The sequence below is a fragment of the Cebidichthys violaceus genome, unplaced genomic scaffold (genome assembly GCF_023349555.1).
Source record: "Cebidichthys violaceus isolate CVI_PGR_0920_01 unplaced genomic scaffold, fCebVio1.0.p SCAF_3, whole genome shotgun sequence".
NCBI lineage: Eukaryota > Metazoa > Chordata > Actinopteri > Perciformes > Stichaeidae > Cebidichthys > Cebidichthys violaceus.
In genome coordinates, this window is record NW_027176483.1 from 13,113,346 (window position 1) to 13,137,816 (window position 24,471).

General features: G+C 40.4%; 1 protein-coding gene across 6 annotated transcripts in view; it reads right to left on the reverse strand.

Annotated features, from left to right (window-relative positions):
* magi2b (membrane associated guanylate kinase, WW and PDZ domain containing 2b) overlaps window positions 1-24,471 on the reverse strand; it is a 77,632-nt gene that overhangs the window by 7,703 nt on the left and 45,458 nt on the right. For 4 of the 6 annotated variants that reach the window (XM_068722793.1, XM_068722795.1, XM_068722796.1 and 1 more), the window contains exons 7-16: window positions 18,299-18,356; window positions 16,958-17,079; window positions 16,108-16,290; window positions 11,423-11,949; window positions 10,415-10,583; window positions 4,308-4,339; window positions 2,781-2,973; window positions 2,546-2,661; window positions 1,946-2,138; window positions 407-646 (exon numbers count right to left, since the gene is read on the reverse strand). In XM_068722793.1, the coding sequence (XP_068578894.1) occupies window positions 407-646; window positions 1,946-2,138; window positions 2,546-2,661; window positions 2,781-2,973; window positions 4,308-4,339; window positions 10,415-10,583; window positions 11,423-11,949; window positions 16,108-16,290; window positions 16,958-17,079; window positions 18,299-18,356 (1,833 nt within the window). The remainder of the gene's footprint in view (window positions 1-406; window positions 647-1,945; window positions 2,139-2,545; window positions 2,662-2,780; window positions 2,974-4,307; window positions 4,340-10,414; window positions 10,584-11,422; window positions 11,950-16,107; window positions 16,291-16,957; window positions 17,080-18,298; window positions 18,357-24,471) is intronic. The other 2 variants (XM_068722794.1, XM_068722799.1) reach the window with 1 other exon arrangement.

The following is a 24,471-nucleotide window of genomic DNA, read 5'->3' on the forward strand; positions in this document are numbered from 1 at the left end:
ACCAATTTAAGATCATATTTAAAAAGTAAAACTTTCTATTTCAGTTTGATCCCAGCTAATACAAGTTCTTAAGCTATTATATGGGATAAGAAACACCACAAAAACAAATGAATTGTTAAGGGATACCAAGCTCACTGGTTATCAGTAAATCAGATATAATGGAAGTTACACTTTGTTGTGACCCTGTTTCTTGAGTGGACATGCAGTCCAAACACACATTGTGTGTTAATAATCTCATATCTTATTAATACATTTAACATAGAGATTAAATTGAAATAGTAGCAAAACCCCATGAACAATTCCTCTAGGACAGTCACCACCCTTAGGATCCTTGGTCATCAAGTTATATTTAATCACCATTTGTGTTCAGTAACAAACTTTAGGGCTCCAGACAGCAAAAACTCACTGATGACGGACGCGTTCTCCGGTCTGTTCAGGGAGCTGATGATGACGAAGCCGAAGCCCTCATTGTCCTTGCGGTGAATAACCACATCACTGGTTTGCAGGGCGGATCCCTCTGGAGGAGAGGTGGCAGTCGGGACGATGACCGCTGGAGGGCCCGAAGCTGAGGCTGCATCGCTACGTGGAGAACTGTGTTGTGTCGACACAGAGCCAGGGCTACGGCCATTCACAGGACACAGTTCACCTGGAGGAGAGGAAGCAAGAGAGGAGATAGGATTCAAGAGGAGTCAAGAAGCAGATGTTACTGTAAAACATGACCAATTTACTATCAGTGGCTATTCATTTTAAAGCCTGTTTTAATATAAAGCATCTTAAGATGTACCCACTAGAGAAATTCCATTCTGAAGCATGTATTGCATGCAAAGTGCACTTCTGTACTTCCCACAGGGACTCTCTGTCAAAGTCAAATTTAGCTTTATCATTTGACAGATATGACTCTAAAAGGAACAAAGGATAGATCAAGTGTGTGATTGGGCAATATAAGATACTATATATTAATATTTGTAATGAACAGACATCAAATGCCTCCAAAAGCTGAAATAAATGAAATAGTCTCTCCTTAAAGGAGCAGTGTGTAGCATTTAGTGACATCAAGTGGTGAGGTAGTAGATTGCAACCGACTTAATAACCGTCCGCTCACTCCTACATTTCCAAGCGTGTCAGAGAACTACAGTGGCCTTCATGTAACGTAAAAACATGAAAGGCACTCTCTACAGCCAGTGTTTGGTTTGTACGTTCTAGGCTGATGTAAAAACATTGCAGTGCAACATGGCGAAGTCTGTGAAAATATGAAGGGCTCAAACTAAGATGACAAAAGCACAATGATAGTTTCAGGTAAAACTATACACTAATGAAAACATAGTTATGAATGTTATATTGCATTTCTGCCAATAAATTCCCCTAAATCCTACACACTGGTCCTTTAATATTCAGTGTTGAACTGATTTCCAGACCCACTGTTTTACATGTCAGCCAGCAACAGTGAACACAAAAGTGTGTTTGGCCGTTACGTATCTACTAAACAGTGATACACATGTGTGTTACTGCTCTTCTCGAACAAATCTAGTTGGGTGGTTTTCTGTGTACAATAAAAGGCTAAATGATCAGACTTTCACTGTGTTGCTGTGAACCGACCAGGTTATCACTGTGTTGTTGGTCAAAACACACACACGCTTGCTAATGGAAATTCTGTGCACTGGAGAGGACTTTGTCTGTGGCAAATGGAGTAATAAGGAAAATACAGAGAAATACTAAGTGTTTCGTTGTTTTTACAAAACACGCACATACCACTACCACAGAAAAGATGTGTGGGTGAGAAGTACACACTGATCCTGCACACAGATTGTCAGCATGTGTGTCCTGTCCAAGTTGTTTTTTATAAAATTGATGCCAGTGAAATGTGCAGCACATTCTCCAATCGTACTAAAGTGTGAGACAAACAAACACAACAAAAAAAGAACAAAAACATAAAACATGTCCTTACCAGGCATTTGCACTCTCCTTCTCACAGTCAAGCTGACTTGACCGTTGCGCGCGGCTGCGTGCATCAAGTCTATTACGTATTTGTGTGGTTTCCCAGCAACCACATTTTTATCCACAGAAATTAGCTCATCCCCAGGTCGAAGCCGCCCATCTCGCTCAGCGGGGGTGTTCTCTATTATAGCCCCAATAACAATCTGTTCAAAGACAATCAATATTAGCAGAATAGATGAAGGTGAAGAGGATGAAACAGAGACAGTTGAATCTCCCAGGATTTGCACTATTGAGGTTGAAAACTCCTTTGGGTCAACATTTTTCCACCTTCCTATTATTCTCCTGCTACATTCTTCTGTATCATAGTTTACATGCTGTTTTACACTTGGACAAGTTAGCAAGGTGTTACTTCAGTATGGGAGGTACTGAGCAGTTAAGACTGAGTGAAAAAGCCAAGGAGTGCTTTTGTGCAGGTGAGCGTGTGTGTGGAGTGTATGTTGGTCAAATGTGTGTGACAGGATGAAGTGTGAGATGAGGTTAGGTGCAGGTCGGATGAGGTTGGTGTGTATGAGGTTAAATATGTGTGTGGTCCAGCCCGTCCCATACGAGCCTTGTCACGGGCGTCCGGACTCACAGCCTGCACGGCCTCGTCTCCCCCTAGGATGCGGAAGCCAAACCCGGTCTTCTCTCTCAGCAGGTGCACCTCCACCTCTTCATACTCTGGACCTGAGACACAAATAGCGACATCAAGGGTTGACTCTTTCTTTATTTTCAAATCACCATATTATAAGCCGTTTCAAGCAGCATAATGCTCCATTTCCCATGAACTAAGTTTCAGTACTTACGTCGGCTCTCATAGATAGCCCTCGACTTCTCATAAAGGTCATAGGGGTCAGGTTTGTTAAGATCGAAGCCCTCGGTGGAGTCAGGCACAGACGTGCGGTGCTGTGGCTGGTTTGGGAAGGGTGTACCAGGTGGCAAAACTGGGCCTGACAGGTTTGCTTGGGGGCTGCCATGTGGATCCCACTGGTCAGGCAACTACAAGGAAAACACCAACAGCAGATGTATTATTTAAGTTATGGGGCCCTATTGTGATGGCGACCAGGGCCTTACTGTGTGGTATGTTGGTGCACACTGCACAGGTGGAAGGAGAGGTGAAAAAACAGGTGGGAGGTTCATTCAAATGAGCACAATGCAAGCTTTTGGTGTTTTGATGGAAAACAGACTTTGTGTCGAGAATAGATAGAACCATGTCTGTTTCTGGCACAACCGTGTCCACATATGCAATTAAAGTGGAAACTTGCATGTGTTCCTGTAGGCTTCTCATTGATTGACTGACTGATTTTCTTCATTATCTCAAAGGGAAGTTGATTGTGTTATGCTGCGGTGTGGGCAACATGCAGAATAAAAACAAGTCACAGACATAGTCCACTCATGACAGACACCCAATGCTGGAAACAGCCCATGTGTTACTGCACCATGCAGGCCAGAAAAATCACAACAGCAACAAACAGCTGAAATACAATCTAGCACTGACCTGCAGTGCATACAAGATATAACAACTGAATACAAGATATAAGAACTAATATTCACACATGTGTAGAAAAAAACTAAAAGAATACAATGTGCAAACTCAAGTCTTGTCACAGCGGTATAAAAATTCTATAAACCTTCATGAAAACACTGCAATCGGGTTTAATTAAATACTGTAAAGCTAATTATAAAACTTTGAAAAATAAAGGCACAATATTTTCTGTGATAAATTATCTCTATGAAAGTTGTTTTCAAATTATACAAAAATCGAGTTAAACAACGAATCCAAAGTGAAGTATGTGCAGGAAATAGTGTCAGGTAACAATGATGATGGAAGATGATCATCAGACTTGAACAATGATTAAAAGTGAATGTTTTGCTTCTGATACTCACTTATACAATGAATAAAAATAGCTATTTGGCCACGCATACATATTCACAATTTAAACTTACATGAGATGAGATTCATTATGTCTGAATATTCTATCTAATACCATGAATGAGTGCTGATTGTATAAGCAGTAGCAGCTGCAGTTTAAGTAGAAATCTGAAGAGCTTTTCCCCAGCTGGTGAGGTGTGAGATCTGATGTGATCAAACCAATAAGCAGGTCACAACAGTCTGGCTCATTTCACAATAAAAGCAAAAGCCAAACATCTCTGAAGCAACGCAGCCTCGATGACAAACACTGATCTTACACGCTTGAATCATACCTCTCTGCTTCAACAAACAAATCCGGTTCAGAGACTCACATTTTCTCTCTGACTATCTTTTTTTCCACTCAGTCAAACACATGCTCACCTACACACAAGCAGAAACACATTTGGTTCAATCATCGTACCTGTTTGGAGGCCTTCCGAGGAGAGATGTGGCCTGAGGAAGAAAGAAAAAACACAGTTAACAGAGAGCAGACTCTGATATTCTGTCGGATTCTTCCGAAAGAACAAAAATACAGACAATTACAACTATTCAGACAAAAAACAACTTTAATGGAACCTATGTGCAGAGGTTTTTATAAATGAGATGTTGATACGATTGTTAAATCCTCTTCCCTCAACTTGTGAAAAAAATCTCAGCTTGCTGATTTCATATCCCTCTGTTTTGACTTTGTTTGTGTAACTCTTACTAAATGGGTTTAGTTGTTGCGCTTGTTTTCAACATAATTACATCATTGGCTGTAGGCAAATGCACGCACACGCACACAGTTTTCTCTACAAGTCATATTTTATCTGCATGTAGGGAGCGCTCTACATCACAACAACAATCTCATCAACACAGCTCCCCTGTGACTCCACTGAATCAAAGACATACAGCACATTTATGCTGCTGAGACCCAAATACATACATTTACACATTGGCCGATCATATGCAATGGCTGCTTTGTATAAACATGCAGTTTGAATCTTTACACAAGTGGATAAAAATGCATAAACACACGCATGAGGCACACTAGACTCCTGCAGCATCACTGATGAATCCTTTAACAGGCGTGGGCGCTTGTAAAATGTTCTTTAGAGAATCCTGATATATTTAATATTTATTCAATTTATGAGATTTCCTAAGAATTGTCAGAGAGCACTGGAAGAAATATATTTTTGGAATTACTCTCCAACTACATCTGCCTGCTTTTTAGATGTGTGAGATGAAAGCCAGAGCCCTTAGCTGTGGAGCAGAATGGCAGAACTTTCTATCAAAATCAGTGAGCGAGGGGAGAGTTAAGGGAAATGAAATACAATAGATCACTGCCAGTCCATGTGAGGACAAAATGAAAATTTAAATTTATTTATGCCATACACTTTTATCCCCCCCCCAAATTTTATAAACGCAGCCCCCCACTATTCATCTAAGTAACGCATCATTTTTGAGTGGAAATCTTTCCCATTTTGAAAATAAATGTCCCTGCTGTGTCTTTGAGCGTGGAGGAGGACAAGAGAATAAGAGGAAATAAAAACGCTCCCTGTACATGAATGCACAAACATAAACATGAATGATGGTTTGATGAGAACTGTCCTTGGTGCTGAAACCATTCAGCACTGTGGCAGCAGCAAAGGGACGGCTTTGTGGGAGGTTGGGACTAATAACCATGTTCTCTAGGGAACATGGGCCTTAAGGGAAGCCTTTAAGGAATACTAATAATTAATTCTCAGGAAACTTTCCTTTTTGACCCACTGAGGGAAATGAGTATGAGCTATAAGGCAATTGTCCACTCATATTAAAGAGGAGCGTCTTCCTCAAATGCTTAATTTAAATGATAATACCATTCATCGGCATATGTGCCGGATGCGTGGCAGGCTTGTATGAATGCTGATGAATTACAAATGAATGATTGGTAGAGAGGCATCATGTGGCCTCTCTCTGGAGTCAGTGGTCAGACAGTCTGGCAGGCCGGCCTCACAGACTAGCCTGCTGAGTTCTGGATTGCCTTCAGATCAGCCTGATTGGCTTGTGCAGTCTGTCACCCTTTTCTTAACAGCCATGATCTGCATCCTCATTGGTGCTGTAAAATGTCTCTAGTCTGTGGTTGGCTCCGCTTCAAACTGGTATGTCAGGGGACCAAGCTGTGAACACGACCAGAGCTCAGTGTAACTCTGGCAGAGTGCCCACGCTACAGCAGTCAGACACATAGACAAACACACACACACACACACACACACACACACACACACACACACACACACACTCTCTCACACATACAGCAGAAGTGTAACACCCTGTCTGTTATACACAAAGCACTGATGCTCTCAGTCTCACATCTGAAATCATGTGTGCAAGCTAAATTCCTTTGATGCTCTGCACAGAAATCCTACATCTGTGAACACAAACAAGCTTAAACATTCCTGACATTTTGTACATCTGAGTCACTGTAAAGGACCTTGTCCTTTCTTTCACCCTGCAGCGAGGAGAGCAACACACAGAGTCAGAGAGGTTCCTGGTGTGTCAGGCTGAGTTGTTTGATAGAAACTGGTGAGGTTGGGGGAGATAGCCTCTTTGGGGGAAGGGAGGCAATTTGCACATTCAGCTCAGCATTTACAAGGATATCTACAGCAAGCTGTGAGTAAATTTGAATACAGATCGGTGTATATACATGTAATGAAACATTAATCCTTGTGGGGAAATCTCATTTATATATTGAATTTTAGCATCCTTTTTAAATGGCGTATCTGACAGTGAAACACGAGTGAATGTCTTTGCAAAGGTTAACCACCAGGTGGCAGATGCTGGCTCTGCATGGTCATGAGATGCTAGAGTCTCAGCACCACAACATTTGATCTCAGCTGCTCACGTACACATCCATGCATGCTGACATACAGTAGCATATATTTATGCACATAACCAACTCAGCAGAATTTATTAGCTTCCATGCAATAAACTGACTGAGTGCAATTTGCAGATCAACATACATATGTACACAATCAATTCACTAGGATGAGGCATCAATACATCTCCATGTTTAATAACGTGCTGTGAGACTGGAGACAACAGGACTGGTGTAAAATCAGCAAACCACCCAGCAGCACTTGCATCAGATAGTCTAATGTGTCAGGCTCACTAAATGTGTGTTGATGTCTTTGATTGCTTTTCAGGTCTGCATTGATAATTCTTGTCACCATTCAATTAATTAAACCTGAGATGCATATGAGCCTGATTGTTTTCATTCCTAATTAAATACAATCCAAGATAAAGGAGCGATGCAAGATGAGCACATCTATAATTCCTCTTTATTGTTCTGTTATCATCTCAAAAACAATGCAAATTAACTCTTCACTCCTAGAAATGTATCCCTAGATGTGGAAAGCTGCTGGATGGCACATCAAAAGCAAACAGAGAACTTATAAACCGTGTTTCTTTAAATGGCCAGTGGACAGATGTTTTTTTTTGACTCTCTTAACTTTCATTCAGGCTACTAAACAGTGCTGTACAGTTAATCATTGTGGGGTTGAGTGGTATAGGCATCCCGGTTATTTAGCAAGTCAAATTTTGACCCTTTGACCAGAACACCTTTTAGAGAATCAGTGCAAGAGCACGTCAAACAAATAAAGCTTTCACTTTGCAATTTAATTTCTTAGCAGGTGGGCAATCTGGTAGAAAATTGCAGAAGAGTGAAAATGGCCACACTTCTCTCTCAGTCCTCTTTCCTGCTATGTTATAAGTCAATTTTGATTTATTTTTTCACAGGCTGAGGGCATGTGGTCATCTTCTTTCACTTCAAGAGAAAGGTACAATGCTGAACGTGTGCAGAAACTTAAAAGGTGGTGTCGAGAATTTCATTAAAATGCAGTGCTTGTTACAGGAATCTAACATGTGACAGGTATAGTGGAACAACACTAGCCTAATCTAAATACAGAGACAGCCAACAATAAAATCAGTCACAATGTAATGTTGATGCTTAAAATATAAGTGTGTGGAGGAGGAGCTGTTGTGAGAAGAATCTAGAAGAATCATTTTCCAGATGGACAGAATTGAGTGTGGTCAATCACTCAAAGAGAAAATGAATATTTCATCAGTGTCACAAGACCTATATATATATATATATATATATATATATATATATAGGTCTTGTGTCACAAATAGGTATGTGTGTTTAGAGCTTTTTGGTTTATATTTTCTCTTCAGCATCAATTAAAAATTGACAATTTATGAATCCATAACACGGTGAAAATGCTGTTTGTTTAATCAAAGTGAGCACAGTCAGTGCAGGTGGCCAAACAGAGTTATGCCAACCAGTGCAGCTTGTTTGCCAGCTAAAAGACACTCTCCACAGTCATTTCTCTCCAAAGCATATTACAGTAAAATGACTGCATTTATTTTGAAGATGAGTGGCCCCAGTGGGAATAAAACCGCTTCCCCACAGCAGTGTTGGTGCCATCTCTATCCACAGACCTGTACTAAACCTAACGGTGAGATAGACTCTTTCCCAAACTCTCCACTGCATTTTAAATCTGACCAGCTTCTGATTTGCTGTATCTTAAAACACATTCCCTGTGTTGCTCCAGTGGAAAACATTGATGACATATTGCTAGCGATAAAGCCACATTTCGAAAATAGTGACAAACACTTGCTATGATATCTGTTTACACTGTTTACAAATTTGTATATATCTGTGTATTTTCTGCATGAGTTATCACATTTAATGTACATTAAATGTACATTAAATGTTGAGTAAAGTGAGTTTGTCACCCCAGAAAAATGTGCTATCAACCGCCAAGCTGAATTTGACTGATTAAAACAATTTGGCTAGTATATAAAATTAGGTTTCAAAATGGTAAAGAAATAAGCAGTAATATCTGCTCTGAAATGCTGGGGACGTGGTCCGCTGAAGGTTCTGAGACCAAGGGCCAATCTTAGCGGAGGGTTGATTACTCATGTTCAGTTACAGAATAATCTCACTGCTGCACACTACTTGCTCTATGGGCAGAGCATGCGCACTAGAGACTTCTGTCTTCCAATGCTGGGTTTAAATAATTCCATCGTGGGGCTCTTCCAAATATCTATTCTTTCCAAATGTTATAGGACCAAATATATAAAATTCTTATAGTGAAACTAGTAATTTTGTCGGGGTTGTGACACTCAATACAATTCATCCACCCTTTAACAGCTGCAACAATAGCGACAGAGAAGGCTACGGGGGAGACTATGAAGTAAGCACGCATGCGGCACAATCTCAATGCGCAATGAGCACACAGACAGAACCGGACGGCCGGTAAAAACTCAGCCTCTCCCAGTGTGCCAGATGGATAGTACACCACTGCTAGCTCGCAAACTGTAGGCTGTGATAAGTAGCTTTTAAACTGGCTACTTGTGAAACCATCTGGTCGAACATGTCGTCTCTCAACTCTAACTCCAGTCTCGTGTGAGGGGTTACGCTAAGGATGGTCTCCAATGAGTCATTCAGCCATGATTTTATGCCTGTCCAAAAAATGCTCAACACAAAATGGTGAAAAACATTTTAACGGTTTAACACCACAATTTATTTCCAACTTTTATTTTCTAACATATATAATGTGTTCAGAAACAAATTACACAGACTTTAAATACAATATTGCTTTTCATTTCTTCTCTATGATTCTTCTTGTGTCTCATAATATGTCCTGGGGCTGCTTGCTCCTGCAATGACCTAACTTCCCCCAGGGGAACATTAAAGTTTTTCTTAACCAAAATACCAAAATGATTGGTCCGTTAAAATACCTTGAATGAGTTAACTTCTACTTAACACATTTACTGTTATTTCAAAAAATAATAAAATAATTTGCCCAGTTATGCACCAGACACACTTTTTTTCTAGCTTCGAAACTATTTAATATTCCAAAAATAAAATCTCATCTAAAGATTTGAATAAAATTCAAGTAAGGGGCCACTGTGATTTGAATGTGTTCAAAAATAGAACAGTCTCAAAATTATCATAATCAAAATCTCTTCTGCTCTCTCGGCTCTCACTCTACTTGACTCCTCTCTTGTTAAGCTGCAGCTGGGGTTGAAGATGCACAGTTACATGATATTTGTGTATCTCAATCAGAAAACAGCTTATATTTAGCTGGACAGTTGCTCACTCTGGACCCTTCTTTCATTTTGATAAAATTAACTTTGAAATGTACCAAAATGCCACTTGTGCTTTGATACCAATTGGACTGTCATCATGTTTTGCCACCACTGCTGACATAAAAAGATCAAAAACAATCACCAGGTATAAAAGAGTTCAAAATAATTTGACTTTGACTAGCTTGAGAAAACAAATTACATTTATAGTCGCCCAAACAAATGTTGTCGTTACATAACAAATCCATCAAAACGTACAATATCACTATCAACTTTCTGTACTATATCTGCTTTATCTGACACCAGTTGTGTTATCTACAAGTCTCCTTGTAGCCCTTATGAATGAACAATAGAAGGAGTGAAATTGTATTAGAAGTATATAACAGTCACACAGAGAAGAAACAAGTCTCTCACCTGTCGCTCCTCTCTGTATGAGGAGAGTCGCCTCGGCTCCCACAGGACACTCTTTAAGCATCTCCACCACTCGTCCATGTCCGGCTGCAGCCACTGGCTGCTGGTTCACCTCCAGGATCAGGTCTCCCTCGATCAGCCCAGACGCTCCCTGTGAGCCCGGCTCCAGCACCTGCACCACAACACCACAGTTCATACATGTCACACAATGGGACTAGCTGCGATTCAATTTCGTAGCATCTTCCAACTAACACAAAGCTTTTAATGTCTAACATAACTAACCAACTTGGATTAGACTAAAGACATGCACACGGTATATTTTAAAAGTATCCATCCAAAACAGTCCTCTATTGTTGGTCCCGAAAATCATATCTGTCTAAAAATATACCACTGCAGTGAGATTATTTCAGCTTTTCCCAAAACCAGCTCATGTATTTTCTAGCATTTAAAGTTTTTTTAAGAACAGCCAATTTCCAAATTCCACAGGCAGATGTTTTCTTTCTATTTGTTTAAAGAATAATAAGAATTGAATGTTGAACATAAAACAAATTATTTGTTCAAACAGATGTTTGAAGTGCAGATGTTTTACTGGAGAAATACAACAGGGATGAGAAATAGCATCTGTCACATCATAACCACCAGTCTTCTCTAATTTATCTATTTTTTTTCATTGTGTAGCTTCTTTAGGACAGTTGAGTCTTTCAATCATTCATTACTATGTTAGTAGATAGAGAATTCTTCACAGGCTCAGCACACTTTGTTCTTATTATCTCAATCTCTTTCTACTTAATGGCGTTGACTGAATTAAATTGACCTTGACCCGCAGTTTTAACTTTAAAGTGTAACTCACCTTGATCACTGAGTTTAGCTGACTACTGAGATTTTGCGCTTGAAAGAACACATTTACTTTGTGAATCACAGAAATATCAAACAGGTCTGAAGCCTTTCATTTCTGGAGCATTCATGGTGTAAAGTGAATGAAGAGTTGTACAAATGATCATGATACCTCACCTGTTTTACTCGCTGACCAGTGGGACTGTCGGCAATGGTAAAACCGAAACCCTCGGCCCCTTTCACCATAGTAACTGTCAGAAACTCTGCCCCCTGTGCTGTTGCCCCAGCAACACCTGCAGTCCCAGAGGAGGCCATGGACACGTTGTCGTCGTGAGGCGTGAGGGCGGATGCGGAACCAGGTGTGGTGGGCGGCAGAGATGAGCCATCCAGATGTGTATCCCCGGGGTGAGGGGCCCCGGCCTGGGCCAGAGCCTGAGGAAGCTGGGAGCTCAGCGACAGATACTCTAGGTAGGGGTCGTAGCTGCCGCGGCCGTTCACCACCAGGGGACGATGCTCCAGGCCGATGGGTGTCAAAGAAGTGCTCGCTGCGCCACTTGGGTCCTCGGGGTCAAAGGGCAGAGGATAGCCTCGACAGAGCACGAGGGTTACGCTCTGACCGATCGGTACGGACTGGAAAAGCTTGACCACATCGGCGTGAGTGGTGCCAAGCACGCAGATGTCATTAATGTAGACAATGACATCACCTGAGAAAGCAGATAGGAAGGACACAACAGCTTCAGTCACACTCACACTACGGTATGCTACATATTACACAGACCACGTGATCTGGTCTCGATGGTTCTTCTGTAAACATACTGTGCTGCAAAAAACACAACTTGTCACCGTCTGTTGCTATAAATATCAAATCTCAGCGGTATCAGGACATGCTGTAGCAATAGAAAAAGCACTCTGTCCCTCTCAAGTGTCACATAGGAGTATAATCTCAGTTCACTGCCACTGGAGGCAATCTACAAGTGCATGTGTAAGACAACGAGGTGAGAGACAGACAGGGTCAGTGTCTTGGTGTGTCTCTGTGAATATGATCTGGTGCACATTAGCGTTACACAGACTCCAATCGTGCAAAAACCTATATATATATATATTCATGTTTGCGTTACCAGGTTGGTCGATGCCATTTTTTCTGTTAACAAATTCTAACGAGGTGAATCAACTTCACAAATGCGACACTAGATACTCTGTCATCTTTGCTGTAGTTTGAATGTGCGGAAAGTTCTGGATTTTAGCATTAAAGTCACAGCCCCATGACAAATGCAGCCGCCTCAAATCCTCTATTTCACATTTCTGGAAGCACTCTGTCACACATGCAGACACACACTCTCGTGAGCATGTGCACACACATAAACACACACCATACATTTCACATGCACAGTCATACACAATCCCTAAGAGCAATGCCGCACAGCTCAAATAGGCCAGCTAATCTCAGCCAGGGAGTGCCTGTGTGACTCTGTGACTGTGTGCATGCGTGAATGTGTGAATGTGTTTGCACATGCATGTGTGTGAGCAGCTCTGGCAATGTCACAGAGCAGAAAGGAGCAAGTTCGAGAGAGAGAGAAATCAGAACAGAGAGAGAGAAAAGGGCTGACAGACAAGGATAGAGGGACGAGAGAGAGTCGAGAGAGAGAAAAACTAGAGAGGTAGAAAGAGAAAGGGGTTGAAAATATACTGAGGCTGAAAGCAGAGGAGAAGTGTCAGATGGCATGGTTAGATAAGGAAGCATAATAAAGGGTGAGCCAGAGAGACAAAGAGAGAGATAGAGATAAAATAGAAAGAGATGGATTCCAGATAAAAGAGAAACTGATAGGCAGAGGGAGAGACATAAAAGCAGAGAGCAGGAGCTGAGAGTAGGAAGGAGGATTCCCACTCCGAACTGAGCGCTAAATGGGCGGTTTAGGCACTAACCGTGCCAGACATGAGGCCAGCTCACAGGTTCAGAGCAGACACATGAAGCCTCACACAGTAATTCCTTCTCTGAGCCTATGACTATAGCCCACTATGATGTTATGATGTTTTACAAAGATCAGCTCTTTAAGGTTAGTCCTAAACTAAGGTTTGTTTAAAAATGTAACACATGCTACTTTGTTACCCCAAGGACTTATGGAACAATTTCTAGGTATTTTGTTTTTCAGGTAAGACTATAAACTGATCACTCCTGAAGCTGATCCTAACTTAATTTGGGCGAAGGCAGACAGTCAACCATTCACGCTCACATTCACCTATGGGTAATTTAGGGTCATCAATTCACCTAAACTGCAAGTCTTTGGACTGTGAACCCAGAGTGAACCCACGCTGACATGGGGAGAACATGCAAACTCCACACAGAGAAGGGCCGACCAGCCCGGGTTCGAACCTCTCTTTGAGGCGACAGTAAGCCCTGTGAAACTTAAATACTGCTTGAGTGGATGTTATAGACTCTTGGTTTTATGAATCAAAGCAGAGACAGAAGTATGGGGCAATTTCTTGGCACTTGAGAACAGTGGTGGATCTAGAAAAATATGAATGAGGTGGCAAGAGGGTGGCATAAAGGCTTTAAGGGGTGGCAGAAATAGATGCAAATTTAATTACAAACAATCACAAATAATATTTGTTTGGAAAAACCCCCAAATGAAAATATTTTAACTGAATAGAAATACTAAAAGGTAGCATTAGAAATCAATAAATTCAAATATTCAGACTTTATCAATAAAAAAATAATAAATTTTTTTGGGAGATGCTAGCAAGTCACCCCTTGATGCATCACTCGGACATCAGTTTTTAAAATTGTTTTTATTAGATTTACTAAAACTGGGGTGTCAGCTGGTGCGGCAAGGCATTTTTTAAGTGTGGCAGCTGCCACCCCTTGGAACTGCCACAGCTGGTGTATCTGTGTGTGACTGATTTTTGATAATACTGTGACCACTGGTGTTAGTGCAGTGATATTGCACCTGCAGTGCCGCTGTAAAAGCCGGAATTCAACTCCTAATGAAGTAGGTGTTGTGTGGGCTGGGTGTCAGTTATAGCCAATCAAATCAGTTCCTCTCATTCCCATTAAAAGCAGAACATTATAGTGCACTCACAGAGGACATAGTGCACTGAAAGGAAACTGAAGTCCTTGTCTGGGACACACAGTGCTGCAGGCACAAATATAGGGCACCCTAAATATGCCACCAAGGGCCAATGATGTCCCCTTTAAGGATAAATTGATATTTCTGGGGATACAGAATCATCTATCACTGATTTTTTTCTAACTTTTAGCAATTTTGTTCACATCATTGATACCATTTATTCATTATACAACTTAAAAGAACGTTATGTTTTTCAGCCCCGATACTGATACCTTAGCTTTGGGTGTGAGTCGATCAGAGTACCGATGATTAGGAATGCACTGATACCACTTTTTTCAGACCAAGGGGAAGTACAAGTACTTACATTTGAGTACTTGCCAATACAGAGTACCCATAGAAGTATTTAATAATATCATTATAGTTCTAACAATTACTTTAAAATCATGTTTTATTTTCCTCAGATGTTCCTTACTTTCTGACTGTAACAAATTAAATATACAAAATGATGCTGTTGTCAAATGTTGACATTTTGACAACATTGTGCTTTCCTGATACAAATTGAGCATAGTTATTTGCAGTAGGGATGTTAATAATTAACCATTTTACCGTGCTTTCAAAAATATTAAATAAAAAACATGTAACATAAAAAAAAAACTTTTAAGAGCGCCAGAGTTGTTGCTAACTTCGGGGTTAACCCCTTCACTTTAATCAGTAGCAAGCTGACAAGCAAGACACAGGACCTTTAGTTGGGTCTCCTCACGGGTTTTGAGGAGTTGTACCATTCATTCAACATCAAATAAACTGTACACACACTGCACTGCAATGTCCACAACTAAAGCAGTACTGTTATCTTCATACTCATAATTACACACACGCTATCTCCTTCGACCGAACACTTGCTAACGTTACACCAGGCTTGCAATACAAATGGCGGAAATCCTGACAAAGCATGCCAGGCAGAAACACAGCTGACAACCTTGCAGCTAAACTAATTAATGCAATGGAGACTAAAGTGGCTGCATGTGTCCACGACAATGCACACAACATTGGGGCTGCTAACTCTCCAGGACTTGTGAACTGGAAACTGCCTGTTTTGCTGGATTAAACCTGTTTGTGCATTATCGTTACAGCTGGGCGGCTTATTTGGCTCAACTGAGCCAGGGATCGAAGCACCAAGGACGACCCGCTCTACCTCTAAGCCACAGCCACGTAATACGGAGGCATGGGCCTTCATGATGTTGTATGTCCATCAGTGGTAGGTGAAGGCTTAAGGAAACCTGTGTAGTAGCCTGTACTGAGCTTAATTTGGATGAAAGCAACGGTTTATTTTGGTTGACAACATCTCTAAAGCACATCAGGACCACAAAACATCATCCAATGGTTTATCACTTTGATTTTGGAAGTCCATTAGTGCTTATGCTAAGAAATGTTCTGAGTTGGCAGAGAAAAAATTAAACTGCAGCACCAAATTTACTGGATACCGACTACTACTGCGCTCCCCTTGCCTTCTAGGCACAAGAAATGTTGAGAGAAATTACCCAACAGGCTGGTAACCTGCTTGAATAAATCTACAACTCTGTCAGTGAAAGGTCTTCACACTTGATCTGCTTTGGCAGGAAATTAAGGTCCATTATGTTGAGGTATCAGAATAACAGAATAATGAGGCTGTGCTTAAGCATTTCTATAAACACAGTATTACGTTATCAGTGGAGACTGCAGTGACAGCCTGTTTTTTGAGTAAACCTCAATTTATTTCTCAACCAGCTGTCAAAATGATGTGTTGGTACACATAATTACCTGTGTCCATCTTTCCATCCTGAGCAGCGGGTCCTTCTGGTATTACACTCTTCACTTGCAGGAACTCATCGGGCTCGTCACCTCCGATGATCGTGAATCCAAATCCCATGTTGCTCTTCTGCAGGGCTGTTGACAGGAAGTTCCCCTTCAGCTGGGTTGGGTCCCTCGTAAACAATGGCTTCTCTGAAGGGACAGAAGGTATTGAATTATGATATTTTAGATATTCTTGATATCTAGAAACCATGCACATTTGTTTGGTCACATTATGTTTGCTTGAAATTAAAGTTTGACATGATCTTTTCAGTGCTGAGTGAACCTATTGTACATTTTTTCTGAACACAAAAGCAGCAATAAAGACACATTTGCCTTAATTCCTGATTAGATGACTCATCGAAGAAGTGCAGTCTCACTCAGATGAAGCCGTACATTATGTGCTGGTCTAGTACGTCCTCATACTCAGACTAGACCACTACGGGCCTCAGGGCGAGCATGTTCTCTGTCCCCCGCACTGCCAGCAATCTCCATTCGACCCTGTACATTGTGACATTGTGCATCTGCCCCTTCAAATACTCATGAAACTGCCCGTTCTATGAGAGATGTGTTAGGAAAATGATGGAAAAAAATGTACAATGTTCAATATAAACAATCTGTACAACAGGGAGGATATACAACAAATAAAATGTATCAGCATCCAGGTTTTAGGGGCCCTTGATGGCCAGAAGATGATGGCCATTTGCCTGTGTGTCTTTCCTGCAGTCTTTGCATTTTCATTTTTTTTTTTTTGCAATCTGTAAGTGTGACAACATGTTTTGAGTTAAGTACTGCACATACTCTAGTATTCAAAGTGTACCTCTGTATATAGTGGGTAGTGGTAGAGCGGAGAGTCCCTGGCTCTGCATCTGCCTCTGTTGCTCCAGACGTCTCTTGGCTTCCAGGACTGGGTTCTCAAACTGAGTCCTTCGATTGATATGACTGAAATTACAATGCATCATTACAAAAACTGGAAGAAGGATCATTCAAAGCGCCAAGCCAGAAATACCAATACCACAATGCAGTTCTGCATTCAGAATTTTACCAACGTTAAGAGGTATTTCCTACAAAATGCAATTGAGAACAAAAAGTGTTCTTTCATAACAATAGTGCCTTTCAGTGTGTTAAATGATTGATGCATTAAAACTCCATTGAGTAATATTTTTTAGTCACGTTGAGTCAAATGACTCCCTGATAAGAGAAAGGGTTGCTAGTCCTGCTAATCCCACAGAAAATCAGCAGTCTAGCGCTACAGCTCTCTGTCCAATTATTGCTGCTTTCAGCTCATTGTTTTCATGCATACTGTGATGTTAGTATGAGTCTCGTTAGCTCTGAATGTCACATTTAAGATGGTTGGTAGCTGCTCTAGCTAACAAAAGCCATGTGTAAAATATCTGGTCAACACAGATTGCAGCAAACCCAAACTTAAGTTCTGGTGAAGTGTTATAAACACAATCTTTTCAAGAGTTGTCAACCTAAACTAGAGATAAAATGCCAGTGAATATTCAACAGCTTATTCTTCTTCTGGAAGTAATTTTAGGCAGGTGTGTTTGCTAACATGCTCGTCATAATATCATAATAAGCTGAAACAGTAAAGCAAGGACAACTGCGCTGATCTGGTATTATGGAGTCTATAATGCTGCCTCAATCTGAAAAAAACTAATTCTTTGCAGCTCTATCAGGGTTAAATGTTGTGGTGGGTCCAGATGGTGGCGGCTCTAATTACTAAATTTACTTTGGGCTAGTTTGAAATATAGCAATACATAAAATCTTATGATTATGATTTCTTGCAACAAATGTTGTAAGAAATGTAAATAATAAGTGGCAATATCCCAAAACTGTCCTCTCAGTAACTGTCCTTTACTTTGTTAGCTTCAAATGCAGCTAAGTGGGTTTGGACTAGAATAAAATTTAATGTATTTCCAAATTAAACAGCACTACACCAATACAGTATTTTTGTGATGCTACACATTCAATGATTTTGACCTCTTGATAGTCCATAAAGAATTTCACTGTAAAATTTAAATGAGCAGTAAGACATAAAAAATAAATGAGAATTAATTCATTTATAATTCATAAGGAGGCTTTGTAAACCATAGAAATGCATTTCCTGTTTTACTACAGAGAAGCCGAGTTAACCCAAGTCAACAGAGAGACTTACTCTACATAGTAGCTGCCGTAGATGGGGTCATCTATCTTCTCCCAGCCATAGGGCAGCTCTGTAGAGTAGGGAGAAAACAGACATGGGAAATGAAGTCAGTTTATGCTGAGAGCAGGAGAAGGAATGTCGACTAAATTGAACCACTGAAGGGAGACAACATGAATCTCAGGGCTCACAGCTAGATGCTCCCAAAGTGCTCCTTTAATAGACAGACAACACTTTGATCTGCAGAGGTGGCTTCTTCATGGAGACACAAACCACAACACAGGCATCAACACAAAGCAGGGCAGGAGTCAAAGAACATTTGAATTGTTTGACACATCTCATTGTGCCTTATCTTTCTTTCAGTCTTTTCTTTTTGTCGTGTGCACAAATCATTTCAATTCAATGGCCCAAAATCACAAATCACAAAGTTGCCTCAGAGGGCATAACAATATGTACACATGCCCTTTAAAGCCCAATACCTCCTTCACCATACTACTTTGTGTCCCTTTTTTTTTCTTTTCCCCACCCACTCGTTTTCACCTTGGATGGCTTCCATGGCTGTCGTATTAATTGTCTCCTCCTCTCACTCCTCTGGATCTCTGTTCCCTCCTCACTTCATCCATCCTTTTGCTGATTTAGCTTTCGTCTCTCCATCATAAAAGATCTGGGTCAAGGCAATGCTAAAATTCCAGCACTCTATGCCCTATTCTTCTAACTTTTCACTTACACACCATATACAGTGCACTATAATGAGCTCCCTCTGCTGTTGTATACAAAATTCAGGTTGTTTCGGTTTTCAGCTTTAAATTTCAGTTTTAAATGTCAGTTTTCACAAAGACTTTAGGAACACAACAAGGGGATTGACCTTGCACTATAAGGCTCTAGCTTACATACAAAAATATACAAACACGCCCACAACAGTCCTTCTAACTTTTCCCCTCCCAAACAGACATATACTTGATATGCAGCACTTCAGGTTAGCATTCATCAGCAAGCGTTCTTGAAAGGTTGATCTTACTCCCCTCAAATTAATTAATCTTCATGTCTTATATTAAAGAGTCTTATTCATGAAATTCATGACTATGTCTATGGATGGGCGTTTTTCACAGGGAAATAAAGCAAACTTGATGAGAGTGGAAGAATACTAGTGTCATACAGATTGAAAAAGATTACATGTATACAGAAAGACACAAGAGCTGACAACCTTTGTGGTAGAAAAGAAGGTTTTCTTGAGGATAATAAAAATAGTGAGTGAGAATAGGGTGTGTGAAAAGATGTGTTGGCCATTGAATTTGTATGGAAAGGTGTGTGTATGTGGAGGCAGGTGGGGTGGGGAGTTTAGGGTGTTTAGGTGTGATGCTTCCGTTTCTAACCTCCAGCTTGCCCAAGGCAATGCCATAACTAATGGCAACACTAGGGCTAGGCATCAAAGCTCAATATCAACCCAAATTGATTTTGTTGTGGTGATTATCAAAAATTGTCACATACCAAGTGTTTGCATTAAATGCCTGGCAAAATTTATAATCTTGTTTAACTTTTTTTTACAGTTTTGTGAGGTACTTACTTTGATTTAAATCAAAATTATTATCGAAAGAAAGATATAATTTGGTTCTAATTATAGAGAAAATAAGAACATCCTTAAGACAAACTACCATTTACACCATATATTTAAGTGAATATTGACTTGGTATGAGAAAATAACCCTATGACAACTGATTTGTCATACTTGTAAATATTACAGACCCGTAAAAGAAACCATTTCCAGCATGTTTATATTTCTCCAAGAAAGGTTTGAAAATATGTGTCAAGCCCACGTATTGAACTAGCAAAAGCATAGAAACCTTATACACCCTACCCTTTCAAGTCTTTTGAGATTCTCACACACACAAACACCCTCAGCTCTATTATTTTTACAATAATTTGGTCTGCGTGACACTGATACTGTGGCATCATTCCCTCACGCTGTAATGCAATTACGAACAGATTTGTGATCTTGATATCAATAATCCATGTGCGAATGTGTGTGTCCTGGCTGCTGAGCATGCCGACTGTGCAGCCCAAGGTGAAAGGGGTGCATGCTGCAATTATCGTTGGTCTGCTTTACTGTTTGCTCAAACCACCTGCACCGCACTGCCATTACCTCAAAAGACCCTTCTCACATCCTCAAGGCATTAAAGTCGGATGGATTCACACTTCAAACCACCTTAAATTCCCTCCCACTGTCCATGAGCCACCTTAAATGTCGGCCTAACTCATCCACTACTCGCTTGCCCTCCTCCTAAAGTGAAAGGGAGACAGTTTCCATGGAAACCACCACTGGAAGTCTTTTTTTTTATTTTTTCTCGCCTGAGCTGAGGGCTCTGTCTTGTCTCGATTTCCTGCTGCTGAAATATACAGAGTGTTTGTGTGTGTGTGTTTTTATGCATTGATGTGATTCTATATTTGTAGTATGTGTGTGTATGTGTGTATTAGATGGCTGAACTGTGTTTGCATGTCTGAATGAGTGTAACCGTCATCATCTTTGACACTAAATCAAACACCTCGTCATGCGTCTGTATATTATATGAGCACCGAGGGGCTCGCTTGTGTGCTTGGTTGCTTGTTTGTGTGTATCTGTATTGGTGCCTCCCTTGACATGAAGTCTAATTGTGATTCCTCTGCATTAGATGACTCATCTACCCTCTCACACAAAGTCTCTCTGACCAACAGGCAGCCAGGAACAGATACAATGAACTCATCTGACTCACAGAACTCCCAACTCAAAAAACTTCTGAAAAAAAATAAAAATCTGAATTCATACTGAAACTAATGATTATTTCATTTGATACAAGTCATTTTCTCAATGAATTGATAAATCATTTAGTCTAAAAAAAACGTCAGAAAATATAGTTTTTCGAAAGCCATTGACATAATGTTGGACCAATAGTCCAAACCTCAAATATATATTTATTTCTGTTATCATAGAAGATAAATATTCACAGGAGACACTGGAGCACATGCATCTTTGGCATCTTTGCCTTATAGTAAACATAGAGTCTACAGCCATGCTACTGGCTATGTGAAGCTGTGCTAATTGCTATGGTCACAATGACAATGCTAATATGCTATGTTTATCATGTTCGTATCTTAGTTCAACATGTCAGTATGCTAATATTTGCTAACACAAAGTTCAGCTGAGGCTGATGACAATGTTATTCATTTTGAGAGTATTTGACCAACATTAAGATTTTGACCTGATGATGGTGCTGGATGAAAAGACATCACCAAACCACCTTTGAATTGTTATGTTGATTGACTAATTAATATATCGACTAATCGTTGCAGCTCTAACTATGACTGCAACTCTGTGTTGTGTTTTTGTGTTTTCACTGCCATAATAACAATGTTTGAGCTTTGAATCTAAATCTACAAAACATAGATAAGAAATAAAAAAGAACTATCCAGACAGAAACGAAGAGAAAGAGCGACCAGGAACATGAGAGTAAAGGGGTGTTAAAAAATACAGACCTAGACACAGCTCTGGCCCAAACATGAGTGAGTGTAATAACAGTGATGTAATTCAGAGGTAACATTTTAGTACAAGTCCATCACTGTCTAACAGTGGATGCTTCAACTCTCCTCATATGCTAACCTCTCTCCATCACCATTTGTCTCTTTCCAGCTCTTTTCAAGAATAAACACTGACAGGGCTCATCATCATTACTTCCTCTAACTCCATCATTTCTTTTCTTTTTACCATCTCAGTGTAGTTTAATTTCTTAAGTCTCTATTCTATATCTATACATATTTGCTGTCCATTGGTTAAAGACAAAGTTTTGACATGGAATTCCTGCCTATAAATAAACATGAGCAACATATTTTTGTCAACAGCACTGAGATTACTTTGAAACTGGCATTGGGTGTGCATATCAAAGGCAGAATTGAAACCAACACTTGCTGTGATGTGAAGCTTGTCCCGCTCTGTTCTTGCCTCTTCTGAGTAAGAGAGGAGATATCTGCTTGTGTTACGTAACAAAAGACTTGACTGACAAAAAGACTGCAAGGCGTACCAGATCTGTGGTGACAAGCCTTTGAACTCTGGGAGTCAACCTCAGCATAAAGATACAACACAATGCACACAAAAGTTGCACATTTGCGCAAACACATCAACACAGACAAGCTTCTCTTTAAATTCACCCAAAATTGAGGGGAAAGGGAATAGTCAACGAGGACATGAAACGCTTAAGAAAAGTGGAGCAAAAAGACCAGACATGCAGGAGATGGAAAAACAGCATTGCTGAAATATTGTTAGTATGTCTGCTTCTTGCCTGAGGCTGAGACTCTGAAAAATCCTCCAGGCATACGGGCAGTTAAAACAGCGCCACCTCTTCCTGCTGTTCCCCTCCCCACACTTATTTCTTATTTACTCTCCTTGCAGAATCTGACATCCTTGCTTCCATGCATATTTCATCATTCAAAAACTACATGTCCATTAACGTGGGCAAAAATGGAAAATTGCCTTTAAATTGTCACTTGGTGCACAGCAAGCATGCAGAAAGTGTAAACATCTGAGCAGCCCATAAGAAAGAGCTACAGGACACCAGTGTGCTCATTAAAGAAAATAATAACAGGATGAGTAATGTAGAGCAGCATGCTGGATTAAACTACTGTATATCCTCCTGTCATGCTGAGCTGTTTATACTGAAAATAATATTTCCTGGCAACTAAAACTGTTTCTGGAAGGCGTAAATTCAAAGGTGCTGTGAGAGGATGTGATGTGTCATCCAGGACCCATACAAACGTTCTGCTAACATCTTTTAATTCAAAATCCTCTGCCAGTGGTGATCGCTTAAGCTTCCTTTAACCACTGCTTCCCCAAAGATAGGAGGAGGCAGACTTCACACAGTAGAAAAACTGCAGAAAAATGGACAAAAAGAAAGAAAGAATGAAAGACCGACAGAAAGACAGACAGACAGACAGAAAGACAGACAGACAGAAAGAGGGGGAGATAATGGATATTTTGGCCTTTCACGAACATGGCTGAAGTTACTTCCTCTCCCTCTCAGGGCACAGATCTGCATTGCAAGGAATAATGCAAAAAATAAAAAAGTGTTTGTGTTTTAATATGGTCAATCTCACACTACAAGTGTTGTCATTGACATATCTCATTTTTGTCAGACAAGAAGACTAGACTAATCTACGGTTTCAAAATACTAACTGGCTACTTTTTACAGAGAACAGCCTACAACTTACAGGTTCTGTTCAGAAAACCTAATTCACAATACATAAACATTTGTAATAATGCAAATATAATCAAACCTTGGAACATAACCTGACTCTATGATATGTCACATGGTTCCCTCTATAAGCCTAGACAGTGATGGTGACTATATATTTTATCAACCCTTGTGGTATAAATGTCTGTAAAAGGTTCTCAATTGTCATTTTTGATTGGTTATGAGATGATAGTTTTTAAGCCTAAAAACACAGAATTGATCACTGACAGAAACAACAGCCTGTTGCAGTAAAACACAAAATAAGTCATTACAGAGCATCGCAGATAGTTAGCGTCTAAACATCACCGGCGTGGTGAAAACCGATCTTTGCTCTGCCAGGACAAAGCTGAAGCACGTCAGTCATGTTTGTGAAAAGGGTTTGTGAATTGAAAACAGTAGTGTGTGTGTGCGTGTGTAGAGAGTGAGAACCAGTTTGTACAGAGCTGAGCGGTGTTATTAGAATTCCAGTCACAGTTAGGCCTTTTACTGGGCAACGGGAGAGAGGGAGAATGAAGGTGGGAGAAAAAAAGAGAGAGAGGAGGAAAATTGAAGGGAGGAAGATTGAGAGGCAGAGAGAGAAGAAGACGTGAGGCGAAGGAGTGCAGGAGAGAACGGAGGAGGGAGAAAATTGAAGAGATGGAGAACAGAGGAAAGGTAGAGATGGTATTGATTCAGATCTTGCTCTGGTGAATCACATCACAACCTAATTCGCTGAACGAAGGCTGTGACAGCAGCAGGGATGTAAGTTCATCTCATTGTTATATATCTGATCCCACTGAACCACAGGAACTCCATTTTATTATGTTTGACACCAGTGCTGGATATGCATTGTATGAAACCACTGTTCTTAATCTTAGCCTCATAAACAACTTAACACAACCTTTGCTTCCCATGATTTAAAACAAACCTTAGAAGACAGTTGACACGCTGAAC